This window comes from Rhinolophus hipposideros (assembly GCF_964194185.1).
Source record: "Rhinolophus hipposideros genome assembly, chromosome: 3".
NCBI classification, from domain to species: Eukaryota; Metazoa; Chordata; class Mammalia; order Chiroptera; family Rhinolophidae; genus Rhinolophus; species Rhinolophus hipposideros.
In genome coordinates, this window is record NC_138049.1 from 25,895,401 (window position 1) to 25,919,855 (window position 24,455).

Consider the following 24,455-nt stretch of genomic DNA (forward strand, 5'->3'; position numbering starts at 1 on the left):
TAAGTTAAGCACGATGTTATATTACATTTCAAGGTGGGCAGAACACACACACGTAGGTCAACAATAATAAACAATCACTACCAATGCTAAGGCAAATGATAATTGGGGAGATAAAATGATAAGTGATAAATGGGGAGGTCATTCTGGTTTGGTGTGGTCAAGGAAGTCTTCGTGATGTCAAACCAAAGTTAGAGCCAAACAAACAATATCGTCAGTATCATTTTGTGGAGCTGTCCACTAGCACATGAGAAAGCTCTGAGAAGCAGGGAGGAGAGAAACCGGTGTATTTAATCCATTGTTTCTCAAATCTCTTTGGCTATGTAGCCATTTCTTTTCTTTTTTTTTTTTTTCAGGGAATACTTAACAAACATCTTTTGGCATGCACATTTTTAGGCAATTCTGAAAATGTTAGTTTAGGAGAATGAAATCTATTTTCGGGTCATCTATTTACAGAGACCACCCTGTACTTCTCTACCTCTGCTGTTGGAGGCCAGAAAGGATCTTACAAGGGGAAGGGCCACTGGAAACTTCTATGGATAGGATTTGTAGGATACGAGTGGAATTCATGAAAACTTGATAGGGTATCAAGTTTTATTTATTAACTAAACCTTCACTCTAGCATGGGTTGTATTATCATGAACTCTAGGAAAGGTTTAGATTTAACAGGTTTGTTTGCTCTGGCTGGGCTGAAGAGTATGAGTATGTACTTTAAAATTAGAAAAGACAGTTCCTTATTTTCCCTGGTCTTATCCGTGTATCTTTAGTTTCCTAGGAACACTGTCTTCTTCTATAATAAATTTTTATAGTTTTGTCCATATTATAAGGATTATTTTACGGTCAAGCTAGTCACCTGTAGATATGATCATGCTTAATGTCCATTAATGGGTCTTGTGTTGCCTTTTGCACAAAAATTGTACAACTTAGAGAAAGCAAAAGATGTATTCCAACTTCCAGTTTGTAGATTTTTAAAAATTATGTAGGAATTTATGTTTGTTGAGTGCCCCTTTCTGCTATAAACCTATATGTTTTATGTGTGTGCTATATGTTTTATGTATGTTCTCGAATGTTGACTTCATAATCACTCTGTGAGGCAGGTATCACTCTCATTTTGTACGTGAAGAAATGGAGGCTCAGAAAAATTAAATTAACTGCCGAAGGTTATTAGCAAGTGATTCCTAGGGGGTTTGAATTCTGCTCTGCCTGACTCCAAAGCCCACATGTTTTAAAGTCTACCACATTGCTTCCTTAAAAGGGAAAAAATTACTGAAGAATAAATCAGCCCTGGCAATCCTAGAATTTAAAACATTCCAGAAAATTGATTCAAAGCTATATTGTTGCTTAGAAGACTAAGACAAGGCAATCATGTATCTTCAAATTATATCAGCTAAAACTTAAAGTTTTTCCAATAATCTCTCTGGTTTAACTGAAAAAAGAAAAAAGGGAAAAAAAAGCAAGCCCATCACGGACTGTTTCGCAGATAAAAGCTCCTTGTTTAGTCATTACTAAAATGTTTGTCCATTACATTGCCATGGAGGCAGGACTGAGTCTTCTCCCTTCCCCAATAAGATGTTAAGATGTGCCTCTGCTTTCTGCGCTGCCCTAGGATATACAGTGAGCAGTAGCTGAGAACATGTTTGGAAATGTGTGCGTGGTGTGAGCCACGTGCCTCCAGGAGGCACCAACCCAGCCTACTCTTGCAGAGCCTGGGAAAGCCCAGCAAACTTTCAGGGCCTGACACAGTGGACCAGAGTCATTATCACCAGCCAGAATTGGGGCTTTGATGGCTTAGATGCAAGGGAGATCAATGATACTCATTTTGTTTTTAGGAGCTGTTTCTGTCACAGAAATTTCTGAAAGAACTGCAAGCAAAAAATATACTATCTTCTGTAGAATATGAAGGACTAAACAGAAAAGTAGGCTGTAGCTGAGGCAGAGCTTCCAGTTAAGCAACAAATGGAAGGGCTAGTCCTTTTATTAGGTTGATGCTAATGTAGTTGCGGTTTAAAAGGTTAAAAATAATTGCAAAAACTGCAATTACTTTTGCACCAACCTAATGCTTAACCTTGCAAATAAGTAAGTGCACAAACAAACCAATCTGTTTAAAAAAAAGAGTAAACATCAGTTTGATTTCCTAATGTAAAATCACCAGCATTTCTTTACTACATTCCTCCCATATAGTCTCCACATTCTCACCCATGTGCGGATAACTATTTGCCAAGGTTCTTGTAATTTAAGAGAGAACTTGCATCTCTTGAAAACCTACCATGTACCAAAGTGCTTGGTGCTTTTTGTATGCAATCTCTTTTAGTTTATACAACAACATGGTAAAGATATCATTGTCTGTTATAGATGTTCAGGAACTTTCTTGAGGTCACAGAATCAATTAGTGACAGAATCAAGATTGGGACCCATTTTAGTCTCCAAAGTTTGTCTGCGTTCCATTATGCTGTACCCCAGAGGAGAGCTTTAGATGCAGTAAAGCTCACGTAGATGTTCTCAGGAATTTTCTAGGAAGTATTCACTGGTAATGCCAGTCTCTGACACAAGTCTGAATGCTCCAGGAGGGGCTGGATCTTATTTGCCAAGTATCCAGCACAACCTCTGGCTCATAGATATGCAATCAATATGAGTGGGCTGTTGGACAAGGTGTTGGCTAAGTTCCAAGATACATTTGAAAGCCATGTCTGACCATTTCTTGGAATACCACTGGAGTCTCACTTTTGATTTTGATTTTATGATATAGAATGTACACAAAGGAAAAAGAGCTTTGCCTTCAGACATGGGAGGCATTAAGAAATCAATGAGATTCTGAATACAGATCTTAATAGAGTGGATGTGGGGAGAATATGTAAAGATACAAAAGTGTTTCTGGGAAACAAATGTGTTGTTTGTTTTTTTCCTCTGTTTCCAGATACATTTAGGACACTCAGTTGTCCTGTCTGAACTGTACTATTGTTCTTGGTGGCTTGGTGATATGCAAAACCATATTTTGAACACGTAATGCTACGTTTTCACAACATAAAACATTGTACCTCATTCTCTTTCATATATGAGTTTGATAAATGTGAATGAGCATAATTATCAGGACTCAGGGAAAAGGGAGTGATGAATGGTGGCCCTCTTTCCCTGACTCGGCACTAACTGGCAAGTGAAGCCTTCATGGACAGGGCTATTTCTGCAGCCCCTAGTGGAATGAGTCACATGGACCACCATGTCTGCATCTGTGCTCTTTTTCTTGAAAGTTTCCTCCCCGGAGCAGGAGGTCATTTGTGTTGAATCCCATTGGATAGCTGGTAACATGTTTCCTGGTGAGAATCAGGATATTTTCATATTGTTATATTTTTAAGAAATTATCTTTATTTTAATTGTTCATCTAAGACATGCCAATGGATATTTAGGCCACATTTTGAGCAAAAACTCACAAGGTGTTTTTGTTTTTGTTTTCCAAACCTCACACGTGTACACAAAACAACACAGTTTCAAGGGTTTGCTTAAAAGAACAAAGCATAAGAAATACAGTGAGATACAAGCTCATAACCCATTTTCAAATCAGTGAGCAGATCTGATTCTACATGAGAAAAGGTTACAAAACAAGTCTCTGTTTTGTAGGAAGTGCTATCTGAAGACAGTGTTGCAGGACACGCTCCAAATCCCTTTGTGGGAAGCCTTAAGCAGGTAGAAACAGCTGGATTTTTACTCAGCCTAGCAGGGAATTATGGGTAGGTCAGGATTTCATGAACAAGGTTCTGACTATTCACGGATGCTGTTAGAAGGAAAAAGCAGGCTTTACCTATAAGGCCTGGCAGTGATATATAGTCTTTCTTAATTTGATTTTAACTTTACCTTTGCTTACTAAAATAGCCCTTTGATCCCTTTCTTCTCAAGCCATGAAAGTATTAAACTTATTAAGTCAGCTATCGATGGTCCATGGACTAAGAGAAGAAGAATGTGAAGATAAAGTCCATGGGTGATCCACCAGCTGTGTCTTAACTAGTAACTGGGCTTCTTCTATTGAAATATTGCAAGAGAGTCAGTAGTACGAGAGAAAAAAAAGTTTTCACATTCTCTCTCTCTCTCTCTCTCTCTCTCTCTCTCTTTCTCTCTCTCTCCCTCTCTCTTTTTCCCCCCCAAAAAATGAGGAACTCAAGAAATCTCCAGACAGTTGAAAGGAGGACAAAAATGCATCTAGTTTATGCATCACATCTCATTTTACTTCAGATTTTTATTGTATTAGTAGCTGCTTCATAGGCTTAACTATTGGATACTTGATAGTTTTCTCAGTGAGCTGTTCTTCAAGACCTAATTGTAACATAAACACTTTTACCCTATAAACTTGGAACTCCTAAAAATGCCCCCACTCTTATTTATTTAAGTTATGATATAAATATAATTTAAACAAAGTCCATGTCCTAAAATCAAGGAATAGCTAAAAACTGCATTTTCTTTCTTATTTCTACCCTATTGTCCCCAGTAATTGCTTTCCTTGATTTGATTTCATGTACTTTAAAAACATACTACTCAAAAGCCGTCTCTGCATCACCAAACCAAAATAAGTGAGGTTTGGAAGCAGGAATACATTCAACATATTCTCTTTTGGGGCCTTACCAAGCTGAGAACGTCATAGTATTAAAGCAATAAAGAATCATGTCAATCCATAGTTATTACAGAAAAATAAAGTTAGTGTTTAGTTTTCACAACTTCCCTCCTTACCCCTACCAACAATTTCAACTTATCATCCACCCATTTCATGAGGTTTTCACACTTTCTTTAGTACCATCTGAAAATCTCTCTGACTTTAATGAAAATATGACCAACTTTACAAAATTACCCCTAAACCTTAACTCTGTAAGTCTCAGTCTTTCTACAAGAACTTGTTACAATCCAGTCAAGCTTCTAACATTTCATTTATATGTTAGGAGGAAAAAAAAAAAAACAACAGTTGCACTTAGGAAATGAGAGTTAGCTGTCATTCTATCAGCTTGTGAAACAGCTTGATAGTGGCAAAAATGATCGTACTGTCATTCTTTCACTACCACATTGCTTAAGGTAAAACATAAAGGGGCATCGCCAATTTTCATCTAACATTAGTTATGCTAGAACTTCTAAAGGAAAGGTTCAATGCACAAAGTTTAGCCAACTAGAGAAGAATGCTGTCACAAATTGATTTTACGGCCAAGTGTGTGCAGAAAAAATGGCAACAGAATTCCAAGGTGACTGTGCTAGCTGGAGCCATAAGTAAGCACGGTGACCTGCCAGGAAGGTCAATTCTGTCAGAAAACTGAAATATTTTCTTTACTTAAATCATGTTAACTTCAGCTAAACAGTCGGATAGTTGTTCACAAGAAATTAAGGAACAAGAAAAATCCAGTTACTATTAACACCAAAGAAATACACGCCAACCATAACCCAAAGGTGCTTTGGTACTGTAGCCATAATAGACGAAAGTGTGGTAAGGGGAGCAGGGTATTCCCTGACGATTAGATGACAGGGTCAGAGAAGGTTTGTGAGCCCTGCTATGTCTCCTGCGCGGTTGACACACCGCCACGTTCCATGACAAGAGTCACATAAACACAAGCTTATCAGCGGGCTTGTGGAAACAGAATGTGCAACATCTCTGCATTGAAAGGTGACTTCAGGCTTGCGGAAGGGTCTCATTAATCAGAGGAAACGATGCTTGGTGCCATAGATGAAGCACTATGGTCTCAAGCGGAATGCATGTGAAGTTTCCAAAATATTTCCTCAAAGACTTTATGCAGTTTGGTTTGTGACTTTAGCTGGAAAGCATAAAGATGGACATGGGAAGGCAGTTCAGAAGAACATCTGTGAAGATTTAAGTTGGGCAGCTTTCGGAAGATGACAGATGTTTAAAGTTAAGGCCTTTATCTGCAAACAATAGTATATTAATAAACTCTATACCATATTTACAAATGCATCCTCTTGTATTAAAACTAACATTATTCTGTTCACAGTGCCATTGTTTATACAGGTAGCAATCCCATAATACTCATGTATTTTGGCATGGGAATCAGTAGCTTGGTATATACAGAAAATGTACATGTGTGAATATAAACATGTCACTGAAAATGAGTTATTGATAAAAGACAGATTGGCTAATGGTGCAAAGAAAGGAATGAACTGTACAGCACCTTCCCCTTGGATCGGATAGGAAATGTAGTTTCTTAAATTGAGAAGATGCCAAACCTTTTACCTAAAGTGGCATAAAGTCAGTAACAAAACAATGAACCCCCTGTTCAAGTTTGGGTACACTGAGTAATCTTAGTCCAAAGTTTTAGATCCATTGTCTAGTGCATAAAATATAAAAGTTAAAAAGATTTATTATTATTTTGTAATAATTATTATTAAAATAGAAGGTACTTTCTCTCACGTTCTCATTTGTGCTCTTGCACTTAAGACCAATATCCTTGGAGTTGCAAATATGCTGGTGTTTTTGTCATGCAGATCAGCAGTCAGATGGCAAATGCTAAAATGCTCTGGGCCTTGGGACAGCTGCCTGTCACAATGTGACCCAGGGCCCCTGGGGGACATGGCACAAGCACCTCTTTCTTACGCCTCCGTCTTCTCCTTGAAGGGCAGGCAGGCCTGCCCCTGGAATCGGCTCCCCGGTTACTGAATGGAGTTGCTCATTTCGGCAGTTAATGCTGAGGTGACGAATGGCTTCTGTACACTTGGAAAAAGGAGGGGAGGCAGGTAAGTAGTAGGAGGGTGGCATTCCAAACAACCCCAGGATGAAATCCAGACAGTGGCTGGGTTTATCAGCAAGGACTTCTCAGAGCTTCTACCCTTTTAGGAGGCCTCTACTTAAGTTCTCATTCTCTCAGTGTGCAGAGCAGGGGGGCAGTCCTGTCTGGCTCTATGGAGCGACACTTTCAGTCCCAGTCTGCTCCTCGTTCTCAGTCCCGTGGTCTGTGTGGTCTGGGCTGCCGCCGCCACTGCTGCTTCTGTGCTGTTTGGGCAACAGGCTCTTCCACTGGGCTTTGTTGTGTGCAAGATGACTTAGCATGTTCTCAGACAGGGCGCTGTTTCCAGTGAAACGGGCCCATTCCTGGAAGAGTGGCTCCACGATGTAGGTCATGAAACCTAAAACAGGCAGGGCGAAACCCATTACCGTAAGGGCAGGAAAATATACTTCCTGTGTCCCTCACAAACACGACTGGGGCCCACTATGTACTCGACCCAGGGAGATGAAGGCAAACAAGACGTGGTCCCTACCCTCAGCGGAGGGGCATAAGACATGTCACCTTGGGCTTGGCATTTAACTTCTCTGTGCCTCAGTTTCGTCATTTGAGTAAAGGAACTAAGGAGGGTACCAAACCAGTAGGGTTGTGATGACAATGAAATGACTTAACACATGTAAAATGCTTAGAAAGCTCCTGGCACATACTAAACACTCAATAAATAGTGACTATTATTATTTGGAGAGGGAGAAAGACATATAAACAGACTAAAAGAAAGTCTGTGTTAGAAATAAAGAGGAGGCAGCAAAGGGAACATTATATCAGGAAGGGGCACATCATTAGACCACCTGAAGCATTCATACATTTAGCCTCTAGGATATTTTTTTCAGGATTGGTGTTTCCTAATTTTGTCTTACTTTCAATTATATTAAACAACTAAGTGTAGGCAAATAAAAGTTCATCTTCAATACAGATTTTGACATGCATAAAAGTCGTGTTTTAATGACTAGGTGAAGACTGTTTGATGTTAGACTTCTTTGTTTGCATGTCTGTTCTCTTAATTATTTTGGACTTGTTGCTTTCTAATCATGTTTCACTGCTAATGTGTGTTTCATATTGAACATGATTAGTAAAGCAAAGATAATTTTCAGTCTAGACTGGAATTACTGGAATTATCACAAACATGGAGAATCTTAGGTTTTACTGTGTTTCCTTGAAAAGTAGATGTGGGGAAAAAGGCAAGTGTATCTCAGCATAACAAAATCTTCCACCAACTAGTCCTGTATGTGTACAGGCATGTGAATTATAGGCTTGATTTGATTATCGTTTTATTTGACAAATGGCAGATACTTGGCCTTTGAGGATGCTATAGAGATGGGGAAAGGATGAAGCAATGCAAATGTTATTTCGCATTTCTGCATTATCTTGTGAAATATAATTTAAATATTATGAGATTATTTTAGATAACCCGACCCTGAGGAGGAAAGTTAAACCAGCGACTTTATGTATTTTAATAAGTTTATGTAGGGAGTCATCAAGTAAGGATTTCATTCTTGAATTTTCTTCACCTCCTTCACAATCTCTGTATCTAATTTTTAATATCTTTTACCTCAGGCGCAATGAGATATTAGATATCTAAAACAATAGTTTGCAAAATTATGTTATTCTAACTTTTAAGGGGTGAATATTTATCAAGATTACCTTAAATATAAAAGAAGTTACAAATCCAACATTTTAAAATCCAATACTGAAAAACCAACTAATTTTCTTCCTGAAATTGCTCTGGAATTGCACCTCTATATTTCTACTTGTCATATATAACGACCTCTTACAGTAGTAGATAGGAAAGCCATTTTAAAGTCTGAATAGATACCATGAGGCCATTTTTCAAATGAAGAAAGGCTTCTGCATGATCAGATTTGGGAACTTGTTTCATCCCTGCACAGTGAGTTGGACCAGCCCGGACTGACTTTACCAGGATATTGTCTTCCTGGAAGGGTGAGGATGGGGGAAGGGAGAGATAGTAGCCTCAGCGTAAACAAGGAATGAAAGAAAGCCTCTTGCTCTTCACCTTTCTGTAGATTTCACCAACTACAGATTTAGTCCATTTAATATTTTCTTTTTAAAATGCAGAATTTGATGGAAAGAGGGGAGGAGTTGGGGTAGGATGATGTGGGGTGGGAGGAGATACGAAGTCCCAGTTCCACTTGGGTAAATATGAATTACTGAAACAGAAAATCAGATCTATACCTGAGATGGCCCTTAGGAAATTCTCATTGTGGATTGGGACAGGAAAAAAAGAGAGGGGACCTGTTCAGTCCCAGAAGAATAAGGGCAGAGGAAATTGCTGCATCACTTAGGACCCACTAGAAAAATCTTTGTCTGGAAGGCTGAAGCCTGCAGCTCCCATTAGACTGTTTATCTGTTTGGATTTTTCTAGGTTAGCCTGATTTAGCCCCACACACCACACCTCCCAACCCTGAACCTACATACCTGGGAGCTGTGGAACAGTGGCAGAGAAAGATGTATGTGCTAAGGGTTAATAATCACCTGCTCTTTCCCTTTATTATTGGTGTACTGGTATAGCATCCATGGGATTTTTCTAGTCATTCAGTCCCCATCCCATTTTAAAAACAGGTATCTATGGTAACCACGTTTTCCTGAGCTGAAAATCAGGACATACGATCTGACAAAAATATGTGTGTTCTCATGACAACAGGAGCGACTCTCTGAAAGCAGGTCTGTCTTGCAAACCCAGGTTGTGGGCTTACCAATGTGCATGTTTTTCTTTGACAGTTCAAAATGTCTTTAACAGGTGCCTGACAAATTTCTGTCGAGCCAGAGTTTAACAAATTTGGGTCCCAGGATTAGGATTTGGGTTAGGACCTATTCCTTTTATATCATACCTGCAGAACCTCCGCTACCAAAGCAGCCTGACGGGAGGGAGCTGAACAGGGAGGCTCGGCAGCATTTCTGTTGATGTTCCTCCCCCGCCCCATTCCCCAGCAATTCTGTAGCTTCATCCACTCTGGATTCTTCCTGGGAGCCGTTTTTTAATAACAGACTCCCCCTCTGCCTTTTTTGGGAGGGGGAGTCCATTTAATTGTAAAAACAACAGCATGATATTAAGGGCAATTTGGAAACATGAGGACAACCAATAATCTTAGAATTCCAACACACCTATTTTAATGTCTATGTATTCCATTTGAATCTTTGTAATTAGATTAATTTTGTCCCTATCTCCTTAGGATGAGTTTATGATTCTTTTGTGGGACTGTGGATGAGATGTGACCCACAGTGATTATGAGCACACCATTCTAACTTATTCTGGTTTTCTTAATTTTCAGCTTATCGTTTTGGGTGCCCCCTTCCCTTCCAATGTCAAGGCATTGAGCTTTGAGCCTTGCAGAGGTCTGAGGCACTGTGACTGCATTAAGCTGTCTGAGCTCTGTGGGAACTAGTGAAGCACATGACCAGGTACATGTCAAGGCCATAGCTGATAAGTTCTGAGTTTGGTTTTATATAGAGGGAACTGCAAAGAAAAGAAAGACTTGCGTTAAATGTAGATGGAATTGGTAGAGTGTTTTAAGGAGTGATAGAAATTCTTACTGGGTCAAAAATATTTCCCCTACTAAGATGCTTAAAATTTCCACAGCTTGATTTGCTTAATGATCTTTGCATAACTTAATTATTAAATAATAATTACCTTAGATGTAGTAACATTAGAATTTAACAGTTTAATGCAATTGACACATGAGAGTAGTAGTCCTAAGAGAGTAGTCCTAAGAGAATGAGACTGAAATCAAGTTTTCAGTCTCAGGGGAGTAGAGAAGCATGGGACTCCAGAACAGAGGTATATATAGTGTGGTTTACAGGGCATCGGCCTAGAGTCTGAACCCTTGGGATTGTGTGTTGGGGATAAAGGGTAGTGACTCAAATTGGAAGGGTCCTAAAGGCCAATTTCCTCCCTTTAAGTCCTAAAGAGAGAGTGTGAGCTAATCCCCTCTTCAGCAGCAAATAGTAGATTCTTATTACTTTCCTTCTATTCTACTTGGTTTTGATTTGATTCTGAACTACCAAGTCAATACAGGTTAATTAAGAGCCTATAACAAAGACTTTACCCTATTTTTCATAACTTTTCAATTGTAAATTACCTGATAGATTACACTCATGATGAGAGTGTTTATTAGGACTCAACCATTTTGGATCTTTCAAAAGCTATGTGTAGATCTTCTTTGTGATTTTTGGCAGAGGTGCCAAAACAATTCCTTTAAAATTAAAATTGAATTCAACTCACCAATTTGTATACTAGGGATTGAATCTTTCTGTTGATTACAAAGAGGACTAATTTCCAGTTCAAATTTCTGTTCAAGATCACCTAAGAAGAAAAAAGAAGAAACACATTGGCAATCTAGAACTTATAAAAACGAGTGTTGACAGTTTTACCGATCCAGTTGGAAGAAGTTATTCTTCAAATTACGGTTCCCTGCCTTTTTTTTTTTTAATTAAAGTTTATTGGGGTGACAATTGTTAGTAAAGTTACATAAATTTCAGGTATACAATTCTGTATTAATCATCTATAAATCACATTGTGTGTTCACCAGCCAGCCAACTCTCTTTCTGTCACCATATATTTGATCCCCTTTACCTTCATCTACCATCTCCTTCCCCCCCTTACATTCTGGTAACCACTAAACTATTGTCTGTGTCTATGAGTTTTTGTTTCTCATTTGCTTGTCTTGTTCTTTTGTTGTTTTTGGTTTATATACCACATATCTATGAAATCATATGGTTCTCTACTTTTTGTCTGACTTATTTCGCTTAGCATTATAATCTCAAGATCCATCCATGTTGTCACAAATTGTTCTATTTCATCTTTTCTTATGGCCGAATAGTATTTCATTGTGTATATATACCAAGACTTCTTTATCCATTCATCTATCGAAGGACATTTTGATTATTTCCATCTCTTGGCCACCGTAAACAAAGCTGCAATGAACATTGGAGCACACTTGTCTTTATGGATAAATGTTTTCAGATTTTTTGGGTAGATACCCAGGAGAGGGATTGCTGGGTCATATGGTAATTCTATTTGTAATTTTTTGAGGAATTTCCACACTGCCTTCCATAGCGGCTGCACCAGTCTGCATTCCCACCAACAGTGTATGAGGGCTCCTTTTTCTCCACAGCCTCTCCAACACTTGTTACTATTTGTCTTGTTGATGATAGCCATTCTAACTGGGGTGAGGTGATATCTCATTGTGGTTTTTATTTGCTTTTCTCTGATGATTTTCATATGTCTATTTGCCATTTGTATGTCCTCTGGAGAAATGTCTCTTCAGGTCTTCTGCCCATTTTTCAATTGGGTTGTTTGTTTTTTCGTTGTTGAGTTGTATGATTTCCTTGTATATTTTGGATATTAGTTCCTTATCGGAGGCACTGTTTGCAAAAATTTTCTCCCATTCTAGTGGTTGCCTTTTTATTTTGTCGATGGTTTCTTTTGCTGTGCAAAAGCTTTTAAGTTTGATATAGTCCCATTCATTTATTTTAGCTTTATAAAAACAAGAGTACAACTAATGGACAGTTTCCTACCATGAATTGGAAGTTCTGGCTTTAAGTCACAAGTTAATTTGATCAGAGTTACAAATGTTCTAGGTTATTCCATCTTATAATGCTGCACATACATATATTACGAAGACAACAACCTGGTTTTGCAGAGAGAGCTTACGTATTTTTCTTGGTTGATTCCATTTACTCCATTTAGTTAACAACTTTGATTCACCAACTTTGTGGACCTTACTATCTGCCCAAGTGACATGATCCCTGAGTGGCTCATAATCCAAATTTAATTACAAGATAAGCAAATGAAAGTGTTAAACTTCAATCAGTGCCAACAGGAGCACAGGACTGAGTCAAAATCAAGAGGGACAGAATAGAATCTTTTCTCTGCCCCATTGTTTGATTTCCAAGGATGAATTAGCTATTCTGGAAATTACTAGCTCTTCTCTCACTGTGCTATTTCAATATTTTCTGTATCACACAGTAAATAAAGTATCTATCTTATCTAATTTAAAACCTCCATGCTCCAATTTCATCCAATGTTCCTTTGTTCTTTTCTCTCTCAGTGGAGATTTTATATCATAGGTGACTAGAATTGATCTTCTGCCTTCTAACCACTCACACTCAATTGAAGTGAAATTACGCAGAGTTGTCGGAGCTACGTGAGCACTTTTCCTCTGAGCATAAGAGACGGGGAACAGAGCCTTCTGTCCCCACATGAACCCAATCCATTCTGCTTTGTCTTCTGTCTTTGGGACCATCACAATGTCACTGACACGTCTTTCGATGGAGGCTTCTCCAAAAGGCTCACTGTTGCTACTTGTTGGTATGTGGGACACTTCAGGCTTTATTCATTCTCAGCCTCTCAAACCTGATCCTGTCACTAAGATCAGGACACCGAACAAACATCCTGAGCACTGAAACCAGGCCTGAAGAAACGATGCTGTGTTTGAAGGCCGATATCCCACCCAATGTCAAGATCCTGCTCTAATTCATTGTCTTGTTTCTGAATGAGATTCATCCCTTATAAATTATACCCTAACTTGGGGCCATTTGTCTTTTCACTGTATCTGTTTGAGAGGAGGAACTCAATTCTCTGTCAGCTGGCCTCTATTTCATTAGCCTTATTTAAGAAAGTGAGGGGAAGGAATGAATACAAAAGAAGTTAAGCCCTTCTGTCAGAGTGGAAAACATTGACCTCAAACAGCATTTAGCCTTTAGGCTGCACTCAGCTCATTAAAATGAAGGTCAGAGTAAAAATCAAACCGTCTCTCACATTTTTATATCCACAGAGGAAAGCCATTAAAAAAAAATGTGTGTGTGTGTGTATATGTACATATATATATATATATATATATATATATATATATATATATATATATATATATATCCCGTTTTCACTCACTTTTATTGGACCCCATTACTACCTGTTTCCCTAGAAAATCAACATTATTTATTTCTAAATTATTTCCAAAAAAGGGATGGACAGTTTGCAAGAGAGTTAAAGAGAAAGGTTAGGATAATAAGAGTTGATGAAAGAACAAATGTCATGATAGATTAGCCATTTCCCATTTTATTAGGAGAAATGTCTACAAGGAGGAGGGCCAGTGAAAAGGCAGCTGTAGGGTCACTACTAACCTTGCCGGTAGAACTCTTCACAGACCCTTTCACTCCACTGCTTGCTCATCTCCCAGATTCTGCAAGGATTGCAAATGTCAGCACACTTCAAGGCAATCTGAGAAGTGACAGGGCAGGGAGAGATTGTCAGCGGGTGATCCTTCAGCAGCAAATGCACCCCAAGCCCAAGGGGCTGTCCAACCCTCTAGCTAGCGTGCCTCATGGTACCCGGCCCATATGCACATAGGGCCTCCCTGACGTGTCTCTTCAGGGAATAGCACTTTGTCACCACTACACAGAACTTCATTCAGAACTCCCACTTTATAGCAGTGAGAGGAGAGAAGAACTACCAGCCAAGGACACGGAGCTTTCTGAGGAGACTTGGGGTGGGCGGGCCAAAGAAAGCCTCAGTCTGGCTCCCTCATGAGCAGGTAGGCTACAAGGACCCCCCAGTCAGGCTCAAGTAAGATCATTTGGACCTCACTCTCACAGTGGCCAAATTGACCGACTCCACACATCACTTAAATTACGTGTGTTTGCATTTACATGCCTGTGTCTGTGTGTGGATAAGCACACCACTCAGACTGCCAGCTAGGGCACCAAGTCATGTCAACTCTAGGAGTGCTCTGTTTGCAGAGTTACATCAAGGCCTCTTAGCTTGCCTCACCCTGACCTGTTCTGGGAGGCCAGCTTTGTCAGTGATGTTGACCTTAGCGGGGTTACCTTGAATTCCCAGAGAAGTAGTTTCTCCCCCTTAGCCACCACCTACAGAGAGACTGTTGCCCAGATGGGCGCCTGTGACGTGCCACGCACACCAGCAATGTGTGTGTGTTTGGACCCAGTCCCTTGAGGTCACAGCTGCTAGCAGGGTTGGGGGCTAGGAGAGCCTGGATAATATTCAGTTGCAAATTTGGTGGTTTCTTTATTTCCTGTTAATCGGGGTGGGAGGTGAGATGGCCAATACATGTGGGAGTCGGTAGGGGACAGACTCCAGGTTCTGGCCTTTAAGGATTCATTTGTATTAGCCAGCTTTCCTTTTGAAATGCAAATAAATGTTCAGGCCAAATCTTTCAGCTATTCACAACTCGGCTTGAGTCGCTAAAATCAGACACCTGGTTGATCTTCGAGTACTCTGGGACTAGAAGCCTCCTGTGGGAAGAAAGAAGGAGGGAGATACAGGGCTACAGCTGGGGGGGAGAGTGCTTCCTGGAAAAGATGGAGCACTTTGGACAGCTAGAGGGCAGCATGAAGACATGGAGCAAAAAAGACTGTACAGTTCAGTCTGCAGCGTGCAGCTCCATCTCCCTGCTTAAAATTGGTTTATTTAGATGAGTCCAGGATCCATCCACTCAGTCTTTTTTGCCAAAAGGAAAGTAGAAAGACAGGATAAAATGGTACATCAAAAAAAAAAGGAAAAAAGAAAGCCCTGGTTTGGATACCAAGCCAGAGTTCTACTTGTGGGTATGCTTCTCCTCTCATTCTCATGTCATAAGTGGCTTCTTGCCACAGAATGAAGCACGATGGGTGGGGCTCAACATGATTCAATTCATTCAGTTAATATAATTTATACATTAGTGCCTAAAAGTGGTAAGACTAGGCAAACGTGTTTGAGCCTCACATGAAAAGATGAGTTTAGGTAATAAAAGGAAGTCAAGCAGGATTTGATTAAATAGGTTTTAGGTAAAGGCAGGCTACTCGGTTCTCAATTTTTCATTTGTGCCATAGTTAATATAATGTACTTTTGTGTTATAGAAACAGCCTTTTAAAATTCCACAGATATCACAGTGGTCAATTTTACAACAAGGCACACTATGTGGGTGATTCTTACTGTACGCAACTGCCCAGTGGGACTACTTTGTGGTGAAGCAGTTATCAAACAAGGAACAATGAGATATTATCAACTTACTGACACGAAACCCTGATCTCGCTTGCTTGGAAATCACTTAAAAATTTCAGGTGTCTCCAAGCTTTTAATAAAGTAGGTCACTGCTCTAACTTATACCATGGGAGATACGCCTTCTCAAATGTGCTGAAATTGTTGATCATGCCCCTAAGTGGTTTTACCCAGCAAGGATAGTGGCTTTTTTTTTTTTTTTTTTTTTTGGTGGTTGTTTACCTGAAGCATAAAGTGCCTGTCGTGTACATCCTCCAGTCTCAAATCTTTATTGTGAAGGTGAGCTTTCAATCTGGTCAAAAATTCATTCTGCCTGTTGATGTCTGTTGCCAAAATCAAGGAGCCCAGCTGCTGTTCAATATCCTGTCTGCATCCACAAGAATGAGAGAGAAAACACACACACAAAACAAATCCTTTTGAGGTGGGCGATAGATTCTGTCATCATCAGGTGGCTTGTAATCTTATTTCTGCCTTTGATACTATTTATAAAACAGAGCACAAGAGTGATTCTCTCACCTACCATCACTTCTGTCCTTGGACAGAGATGCCACCAACTGTACAGAGTGATTGAAATCTCAGGTAAACAAAGTTGTAGTAGTTGATACATTCCCAGGGTTTCAATGGATGGAAAAACTGAAGGCCAACTAGAAATGCATGCTTTAAGGTGGACACAAAAAGCCTGGCAGAATCACAAGCGTTTGGGTTGTGCTTTTATAGTGTTCAAACCAGGTGAAACATTAAGATTTGCATGGGGGGGAAAGGGGCATAATAATAGTAATAATATGAAGACAGCAATAGTGACGGATAGACATATTGGAATGGAAAGTTTCATCAATGGAAAAAATAGATAGGACAGGAAGAGATACTGGAACTTAGAAAAGAATAGTGGCTAATTAAGGCCTCATTACAAACCAGACGGCAAGCAATATATTAGTGAACAAATGGTATAGAGAAAATTGGATAGTTTAGGGAAATAAAGCAAACTGGAGCTTTACTTCACATACAGAAAGTAACCAATGTAAAGAAAGATCCACAACTATTTAAAAAATTCACCTCTAAAAATAAAATACACTTAAGTAGAGTGCATAGCACATACATACACAGTTTACTGAGTCCATATAAAGTAAACACCTTGGAATCATTACTCAGGTGAAGCACATTGCCTACCTGTACCCCAGAAGGTCCCCATTACATCTCTCATCACATATCTTTTCCCCCAACCCCTGACGTAACTACTGTCTTGTTCTTTGTTTTAATAATTTCCTTGCTACTTATAACAATCTTACCACCTATATGTTTATGTCTAAATAATATGGTTTAACCTCAACTGCTTTTGAACTTTAAGTTACGTGGTAAATATTAGTTTGTGACTTGCTTCTTTAGCTTAACATTATGTGATTGAAAGTCATCTATATTGATGTGTGAGCTGTAGTTCATTCATTTTCATTATTATACTGTATTGCATTGTAATAATATACTACAATGTATCTATCCATTCTACTTTTGATGGTCACTTGAGTTGTTTCTAGTTTTTGACACTAGGAAAAAAATGTCACAATAAAACACCCATATATCCCTCCAGTTACCTAAGTGCAAAAGGTTTGCTAGGGTCTATATCCAGGAATAAAATTATTGGACCACAGAATATGTTCATCTTCAGTTTCTTAGATATTGCCAGTTATTTCCAAAACAATTGTATAAATTTACACTCCAAGTAATAAAAGAGATTCTCATTGCTTTACCTTCTTACTCTTTACTTTTTTTTTTTTTTGTCAATCTGAGGAGTATGTCAGGTAGCTTATTATGATTTTAGTATGAATGTCTTTGATTACTAATGAGGTTTGGCATATTTTCATGTGTTTATTGGCCATTTGTATTTCCTCTTTTGTGAAGTTTCTATTCTAATCTTTACTTATTATTCCATTGGGTTGTCTCCAATTTGCTTATTGATTCTAAGAGTTTTTAAAAATATTTTTCAGTAATGGTTCTGTCAGGTATGTGTTATGAATATCTTCCCCCACTCTGTGGCTTGTCTTTCCCCTTTCTTTATGATGTCTTTTGATGAAAGGAAGTCTTAATTTTTAATACAGCATAATCCATAATTTTTAAAATTTCTGGCTAAACTAATAATTTTCTTTAGTTTGTAGAGTTAACCTGCTTTACTTTTTAAAATCAGAAAAATTATTTTAAAGAATTTTCATGAGGATAGAATGAATAATCATAATTATGATATTAACTTTCATTATGAAGTCTTTTCACATATATTGTTGAATAACAGTTATTCTTCTAGCAAAAGCAATTTATAACACTATGTTTCACAAAGACATATGTAATATGGTACTTTTATTTGGAATCCATAGGGATGAGTAGGAGTATGTTACAAAATGAATACTAATTGAACAACAAGCAAGATTAATGCAGGTATTCCAGGGACGAGTCTGGTCTCGGGTGCTTCTCACCTTTTTCCTTTTTTTTTATTAAATTTATTGGGGTGACAATTGTTAGTAAATTTACATAGATTTCAGGTGTACAATTCTGTATTACATCGTCTATAAATCCCATTGTGTGTTCACCTTTTTCCTTTTGTTTTGTTCTTTCCTCACTCTCCTTCCTTCCTTTTTCCTTTGTTTTTTTAGCTGACCTGTCCCCTTACCTCTTATTTTCTTCTCTTTATTACTTGATTTCTCGCTGTAGTTTTTAGGTCTTTTTGCATTTAATCCTTTCAATCTTTGCAATTTATTGTTCTAGTAAAAAACATGAACTTTTGTTCCGTGCATGAAGATTGGTTTTATCTAGTTCGAGGGTGGTGGTGGGGGGAGTTATCAGAACTGAAGTTCCTCCTGCAAACTCAACATTCCTCTGGGTGCTAGGAAACAGCATGAGATAGTATCAGAAGGCCAGGACTCAACTGGCGAGCCCAGAGCACACTGCCTGTTCTATGGAGAGACACCACTTGGCCACTGACCTTAAGCTATGTGCCCTTCAGAGAAGAAGGGTACAGAGATCTAGTTACTTCTCTCCTAGTTGCCTTAGGTTCTGTGCAATTTAATTAAACAGACCAGAATTCATGTGGGCCTTTGAAGAGAGTACAGGGGCCATGTAGACAATGGCCTTGGATTTAGTAGGACTCTGACTAAATACCTAAGCTAACAAACAGTGGACCAGGAAACTAGTATTTCCCCTTCTGTTTAAAAAAAGAGACATAGTGAAATTAATGGTGAAAAAATTGTTGGGGCCAATTCAGTTACTTTAACAAAAGACAGTTTAGAAAAGAATGTCTGACTTCTACTTTTTTGCCAAGACTGGCAATTACGAAACAAACTTTATTGAACTCATTTTAAATTTAGCTTGAGAACTCCTGTGTTCCTTCTTGATAAATATTTATTATTTGGGTCTACACAGGAGGACAATTTTGTTAACATAAAAGCCAGGAATTTGGCAGAGCAGAGCATTGGTGCTGAAGAGTGTGAAAGTGGAGAGCTGTTTATTCTCCTTTTCCTGATGTTAGGTCATAGACGATTCAAGGCCCTTTCAAAGCTCATAAGAGATTCTGGTTTCTGGGTTGCAGTAACTGACACCAAATCTCCTCTGATAGACAATACCGAGTGTAGGCAGGAAGAACGGCAAGCTGACGCCCTGCCATTAACCCAGGGGGGTCTTAAGTGTGCTGTAGAAAAAGCGGCTTATCTCTACCGTGAGGACATCAGAATGTTTCATCTTTTCCCCACTTACGTCATTTCCTTTGGCAAGTGAGCAAGAAGCCTTGATTCTCGAAGCATGCCAATTGTAGATCGCCAGTGGTGATTCTCCAGCACAGACATATTCTAGAAAGAAAATTAAAGCTGTAAATGAGAGAGAAGCTAGATACTGATCTATCACACTGCACACAGCTTTACTGAGGCCAGTATTTCCCCTCTGGCAAGTGTGTACCTGCTGACAGAGGCAGACCGGAAAAGAAGCACAAAACAACCCTGGGAGTCTATTGTCAGGGCTATAATGAAGGTGGGACAGCGGCAAGGTCTTGCTGACCCTCAGTGCAGGGTTGAATGAGGTCCAGTTGCCAACATCATTCCCTTCTGCCTTGGCCCCTGTTTTCAATAGCTTAGTCAGGCAACACTCAGTAGAGAAGAAAGTGAAGATTGTACAAATACATCGTAATGGATACCATGGGGTTATGTGCATAACATAAGCCAAGATTATAATACTTAACTGAACAGAGGCAACCTCTGCTCTGATTTACTGCACTGACCATTGTTTCTCAACACTGATAAGAAACCTTCTGCGTCTGAACCACCTGGGCAGCTGGTGACAAATTCAGACTCCTGATTCCCAGTGAATAGTTTTGATAAGTTTGCGGTGACTAATTTTTACGTACATTAAGGTTTGAGGACCACTGCCATGGAAGCAGCTCTGTCAATACCTTCGTGACCAGTATATTGGCACCTAGCCCATTAGGTCTCAGTTTGAATTTATAATTGTTTCCTTGTTCAATTATCTTGATATTTTTTTCCCTCGTGGGAACCTCTGTGTTCAGTCTCTCCTTTGACCTTATTGTTATCTTAAATATGCTGCTTGTCGGAATGTTAGCTAACTATTTAAATAAAAAAAAATATTTCTTACAATCCATAGTGTTTTATTCTAATTAAGAAACATTACAGCCTTACCACCAACTTGACACATAGAGAGTAGAGCGCCTCTAGCTCCCAGGAAATCTTTTTGCTCTAGTTTCTTATTTCTGTATTTATTCATTCTCCATTTTGTTTCCAGAGCAGTTGTAAACTTATAGAAAACACAGGAAGATGATATTCATTAAAAGTGAGGAGACATTGCTTGACTCTGCTTATATGAGGTACCTAGCATAGTCACATTCACGGAGACAGTAAGAATGGTGATTGCCAAGGGCTGGAAGAATAGGGTGTTATTGTTTAATGGACCCAGAGTTTCAGTTTTGCAAGATGAAAATAGTTCTAGAGATGGGTGGTGGTGACGACTGCACAACAATGTGAATGTAGTTAATACCACTGAATTATAAATGTAAAATGGCTAAGATGGTAAATTGTATATTATGTCTATTTTGTCACAATGGAAAAAGTGAGGGTGAGGAAGCAGGGAAATAATATGGAGACTGCATGGATGGAGCCTGGAGACTGAAAACTATTCCATCCTTATGCCCCACCGATATAGCTGAGCCGCTCATAGAATGCTCAACTTTTTCAGGAAATGAGAAAAAAGAGTCCCTGTGAGTGACACAATCAGGGATCTATTAGGAAAAAGCAAGTTCAAGAAAAAGGCAACTATTTTTGGTTCTAACCACACAGGGCAATTTCTCTCCAGGACTTTGTAGAATGAGTTTCAAGAGGCAAAGTCTTACACAGATCCTCTGTATAGGCTGTTCTATTGCAATTCATGTCTCTCCGCGCCCAGGAGTCATTATTCTTTGTTTATCATGTGACCACCTTGGAACCACTGATGAGATTTTGCCTCTTATCTACTGGTCTATAATCTCCTTTTGGGCATGAGCCACACACAACAAAAGAGAATGTTTATTAGAAATAAAATGTTAGACTAATTTGTTTTGACGGTAAAGATTTATGAGAGTAGAGAGTGATAGGTTAGTGTGATGTAACAGATGTTCTATCTTGTGGTGACATTTAATTCAGTCACTCATCAGCACTGACTTTCGAGGCTAATTCAAGTAAACGTGGACATGAGTGTCCTCATGTGAGCTTTTCAAGGGGCCAGAAAACTGTAACAAGACCTAATGATAAATGACACCATATCTCTATTGAGTGGAACGAAAGTGTCTGGAGCATTACCTTAAGCATTGTTATTTATGCCAGCCTGATTTAACATCTTCATTACTAATCTTCCTGAAGACAGAACAAAAGGATACTTGGGAAATTTGCTCGTGAAACCATATTTAGAGATGAGCACCAGGGAAATGAAAGGAAATTTCGTGGGCCTGGAAGTTGGCACAGAATAAAAGACAGTAGAGTACACGCTTACAAACACAACCTTTCAAGGGGCAGTCGCTATAAATAAAAGTATGTTTTGACCAGAACTGTGTTGGACATAGGGCACTTTGATGGATTCCAGAGAATAAGAAAAGAAGGGCTGCAGAGGCAGAGGGGACTAACATTTATAAAACAGCCAGTTTATATGATCTCATTTAATATTTGCACAACTCCCTACTATTTTTATCATTAACTCAGAGACAATAAAATTTCAGTCTTTTCTGAGTGGCCACACAGCTAGTGAATGCCTGAGGAAGGCCTTAAACCTGTACTGCCAGTTGTCAAGACCTAAGCTTTGCATACACACCTTGCTGCCTCCCAAGAATTTCCTCTGTGCTGCCATATCCAAGCATTCAGAAGCCTGAAACTTATATACTTATGAATACTTGTAGTTATTCTTAGTTTTCCAAAAATTATCTATAGTTGCTGCTTTAAAAGGCAATGATTGATTGTTTTAATTAGATGTTAATTTCTAAATTCACGCTGGAATCTTTACCTTCAGATTTGGTTTCATTGTGAAAAATCCTGTAGTTTGAACGTTATGAGTTGAGTAGATTTAGGTTGTGTTGGGGGAGAACTCATCTTTCAGCCACTCTCAGCCTTCACATCCGATCAGTCTCTGAGACCTGCTGATTCTTCCAACATGGCGTCACTTATACCCATCCCTTCCTTTCATTGCTATTTCAGTGCTTTATTATCTTTCTTAATTCTCCTTCCTCAATCCATCCTCCCTACAGCTACCAGAATGTGACTTATTTGACAGACTTTTCTACCATCTCCCTAATCATTGGTTGAACTACAAAAAAATATTTTTTGAGCAACTACTCATATGCCAGATGTTACGGTGGGCACTAGGGATCCAAAGATTAGTAAGACAAAATTGCTGCCCTCGAGGAGCTCACCTAACTTCAGCATGGTCATGCCATCTGCTTATCCCCATTCCCTACTCCTAACCCCACAATAGTTTCCTATCAGATAAATTAAGCCTAACTCCTTAGCTCAGCATTCAATGCTCTCTAAAAATTGTCTCAGCTACCATTCTGTTTCTATCTATTTGAGACAATTGCATGCTTTCGCCTTTCCTTTCTTATAAAGCTCTTATAATCCAAATAAATGATATCATAGTAACAAGACTTTAATTTATTATTGAGATAATTATTAAATTAATATGAATGTCTTTTCCATCTCTTTTGTGCCACTTTCGTGCCTCCCAAGGTGGTTTATTATCCTCAAACACCTCTCTATATTTACTTATCAAACTAAGACCTGATTTCAAAGTCCACTTCAAATACTCTGTCCACAAAGCCATCTGGAATCATTCCAGCCAGAGGCTGGAATTGGTGCTCCTCAAGTTCTGAGTCCTGTTGGGCCCAGTCCTTTGACATGAGTGAGAGTTATTCATGTACTTCCTTTCCTTCCTACTTGGTTATCAGTTACATGTGGGTAGGAAGCCTGCCTCATTCCTTTAGTATCCACACAGCTCCTTGCACAGAAAAAGTGCTTTCCCTTAATTTGCAGAATAAGTCACTGAACAAATTACTTGATTGCATTCAACAATTACACTGAGCACTTACCATGTTCCAGGCACTGTAGATGTGCTTGAAATATATCAGTGAACAAAACAGACAGAGAACTAGTGGTGGTAGGAATGGGGAGATACAGATAATAAAAAAATAAACATAAAAATACTTTAATTCTGGAAAAAAAAATTGTATTGCATTCAGAAGATAGTAAGTCCATGGGCAGAGGAAAAGTAGAGCAGGATAGTGGGAATTTGAGAGTCTTTGGGGTGGGGGCTGGTAAAGTAGTCAGGGTACGAGGTAAGATTTGAACAAAGACCTGAAGGTAGGAGGGAGCTAGCTAGCTATGCTGGTATCTGGGGGAAGGGTGTTCCAGAGGAAAGAGCTGGAATAAAGGCCCCAAGGGGTTGAGGAGCAAACATCCATGTGGTCAGTGTGCAGTGTGAGAAGGAAAGTATTAGGACAAGAAGATAGAGAGGCAATGGAAGCCCAGATCATGTATGGTCTTCTGGCCATTATAAGAATTTTGATTTTTACTCTGAGATAAACAGGGAGTCACTGCAGGAGTTTGGGAAGGATGAAATCATATGACTTACATTTAAATAAGATCACTTTGGCTGCTATGTTGAAAATACACTTGGTAAGGTAAGGAAGGGTAGTAGCAGGTATTGAAGGTTGTTTGGGGGTGATAGCCGCCATTCAAGAAAAGATGACAGAGGCTTGGACAAGGGAGCTGGAGGTGGTGAGAGTGGTTGATTTCTGGATCTGCAAGGATGACTGCAATGTTTCTGGTCTGGGCAACTGGAAGGATGGCGTGCTTATTACCTGTGATGAGAAGGCTGCAGGAGCTGCAGGTTTAGAGGAGTTCAGCATTGGACATATGAGTTTGAGATATCCATTAGACGCATGGACATGATCGTGGAGATATAAAATAACCAAAGTAGTAACATCAAAAAAAGAAACATGGAATAGTCACACAAGTGATGCAGTAATTCATGGGTTAGAGGGAAAATGTCACATAAAGGGAAAGATTGAGCTGATTCACCATTTTGAAGGTGTCAGGTTTAAGATCAAGCAGCAGGTATAGCCGAGGCTCCTGTGTGTTCATTCCCTAAATCCATTTTCCTTTCCTATTTATGCACATAACCTCTCTTCT

The 24,455-nt window shown here is 39.1% G+C and overlaps 1 protein-coding gene across 2 annotated transcripts in view; it reads right to left on the bottom strand.

Annotated features, from left to right (window-relative positions):
* Positions 1-3,344: 3,344 nt before the first annotated feature.
* Positions 3,345-24,455, bottom strand: part of PDE7B (phosphodiesterase 7B) — a 290,443-nt gene continuing 269,332 nt past the window's right edge. For both annotated transcript variants that reach the window (XM_081044492.1, XM_081044491.1), the window contains 5 exons: positions 19,498-19,589; positions 15,988-16,132; positions 13,893-13,989; positions 10,993-11,073; positions 3,345-7,098 (listed from right to left, as the gene is read on the bottom strand). In XM_081044492.1, the coding sequence (XP_080900618.1) occupies positions 6,872-7,098; positions 10,993-11,073; positions 13,893-13,989; positions 15,988-16,132; positions 19,498-19,589 (642 nt within the window). In that variant the 3' untranslated portion in view covers positions 3,345-6,871. The remainder of the gene's footprint in view (positions 7,099-10,992; positions 11,074-13,892; positions 13,990-15,987; positions 16,133-19,497; positions 19,590-24,455) is intronic.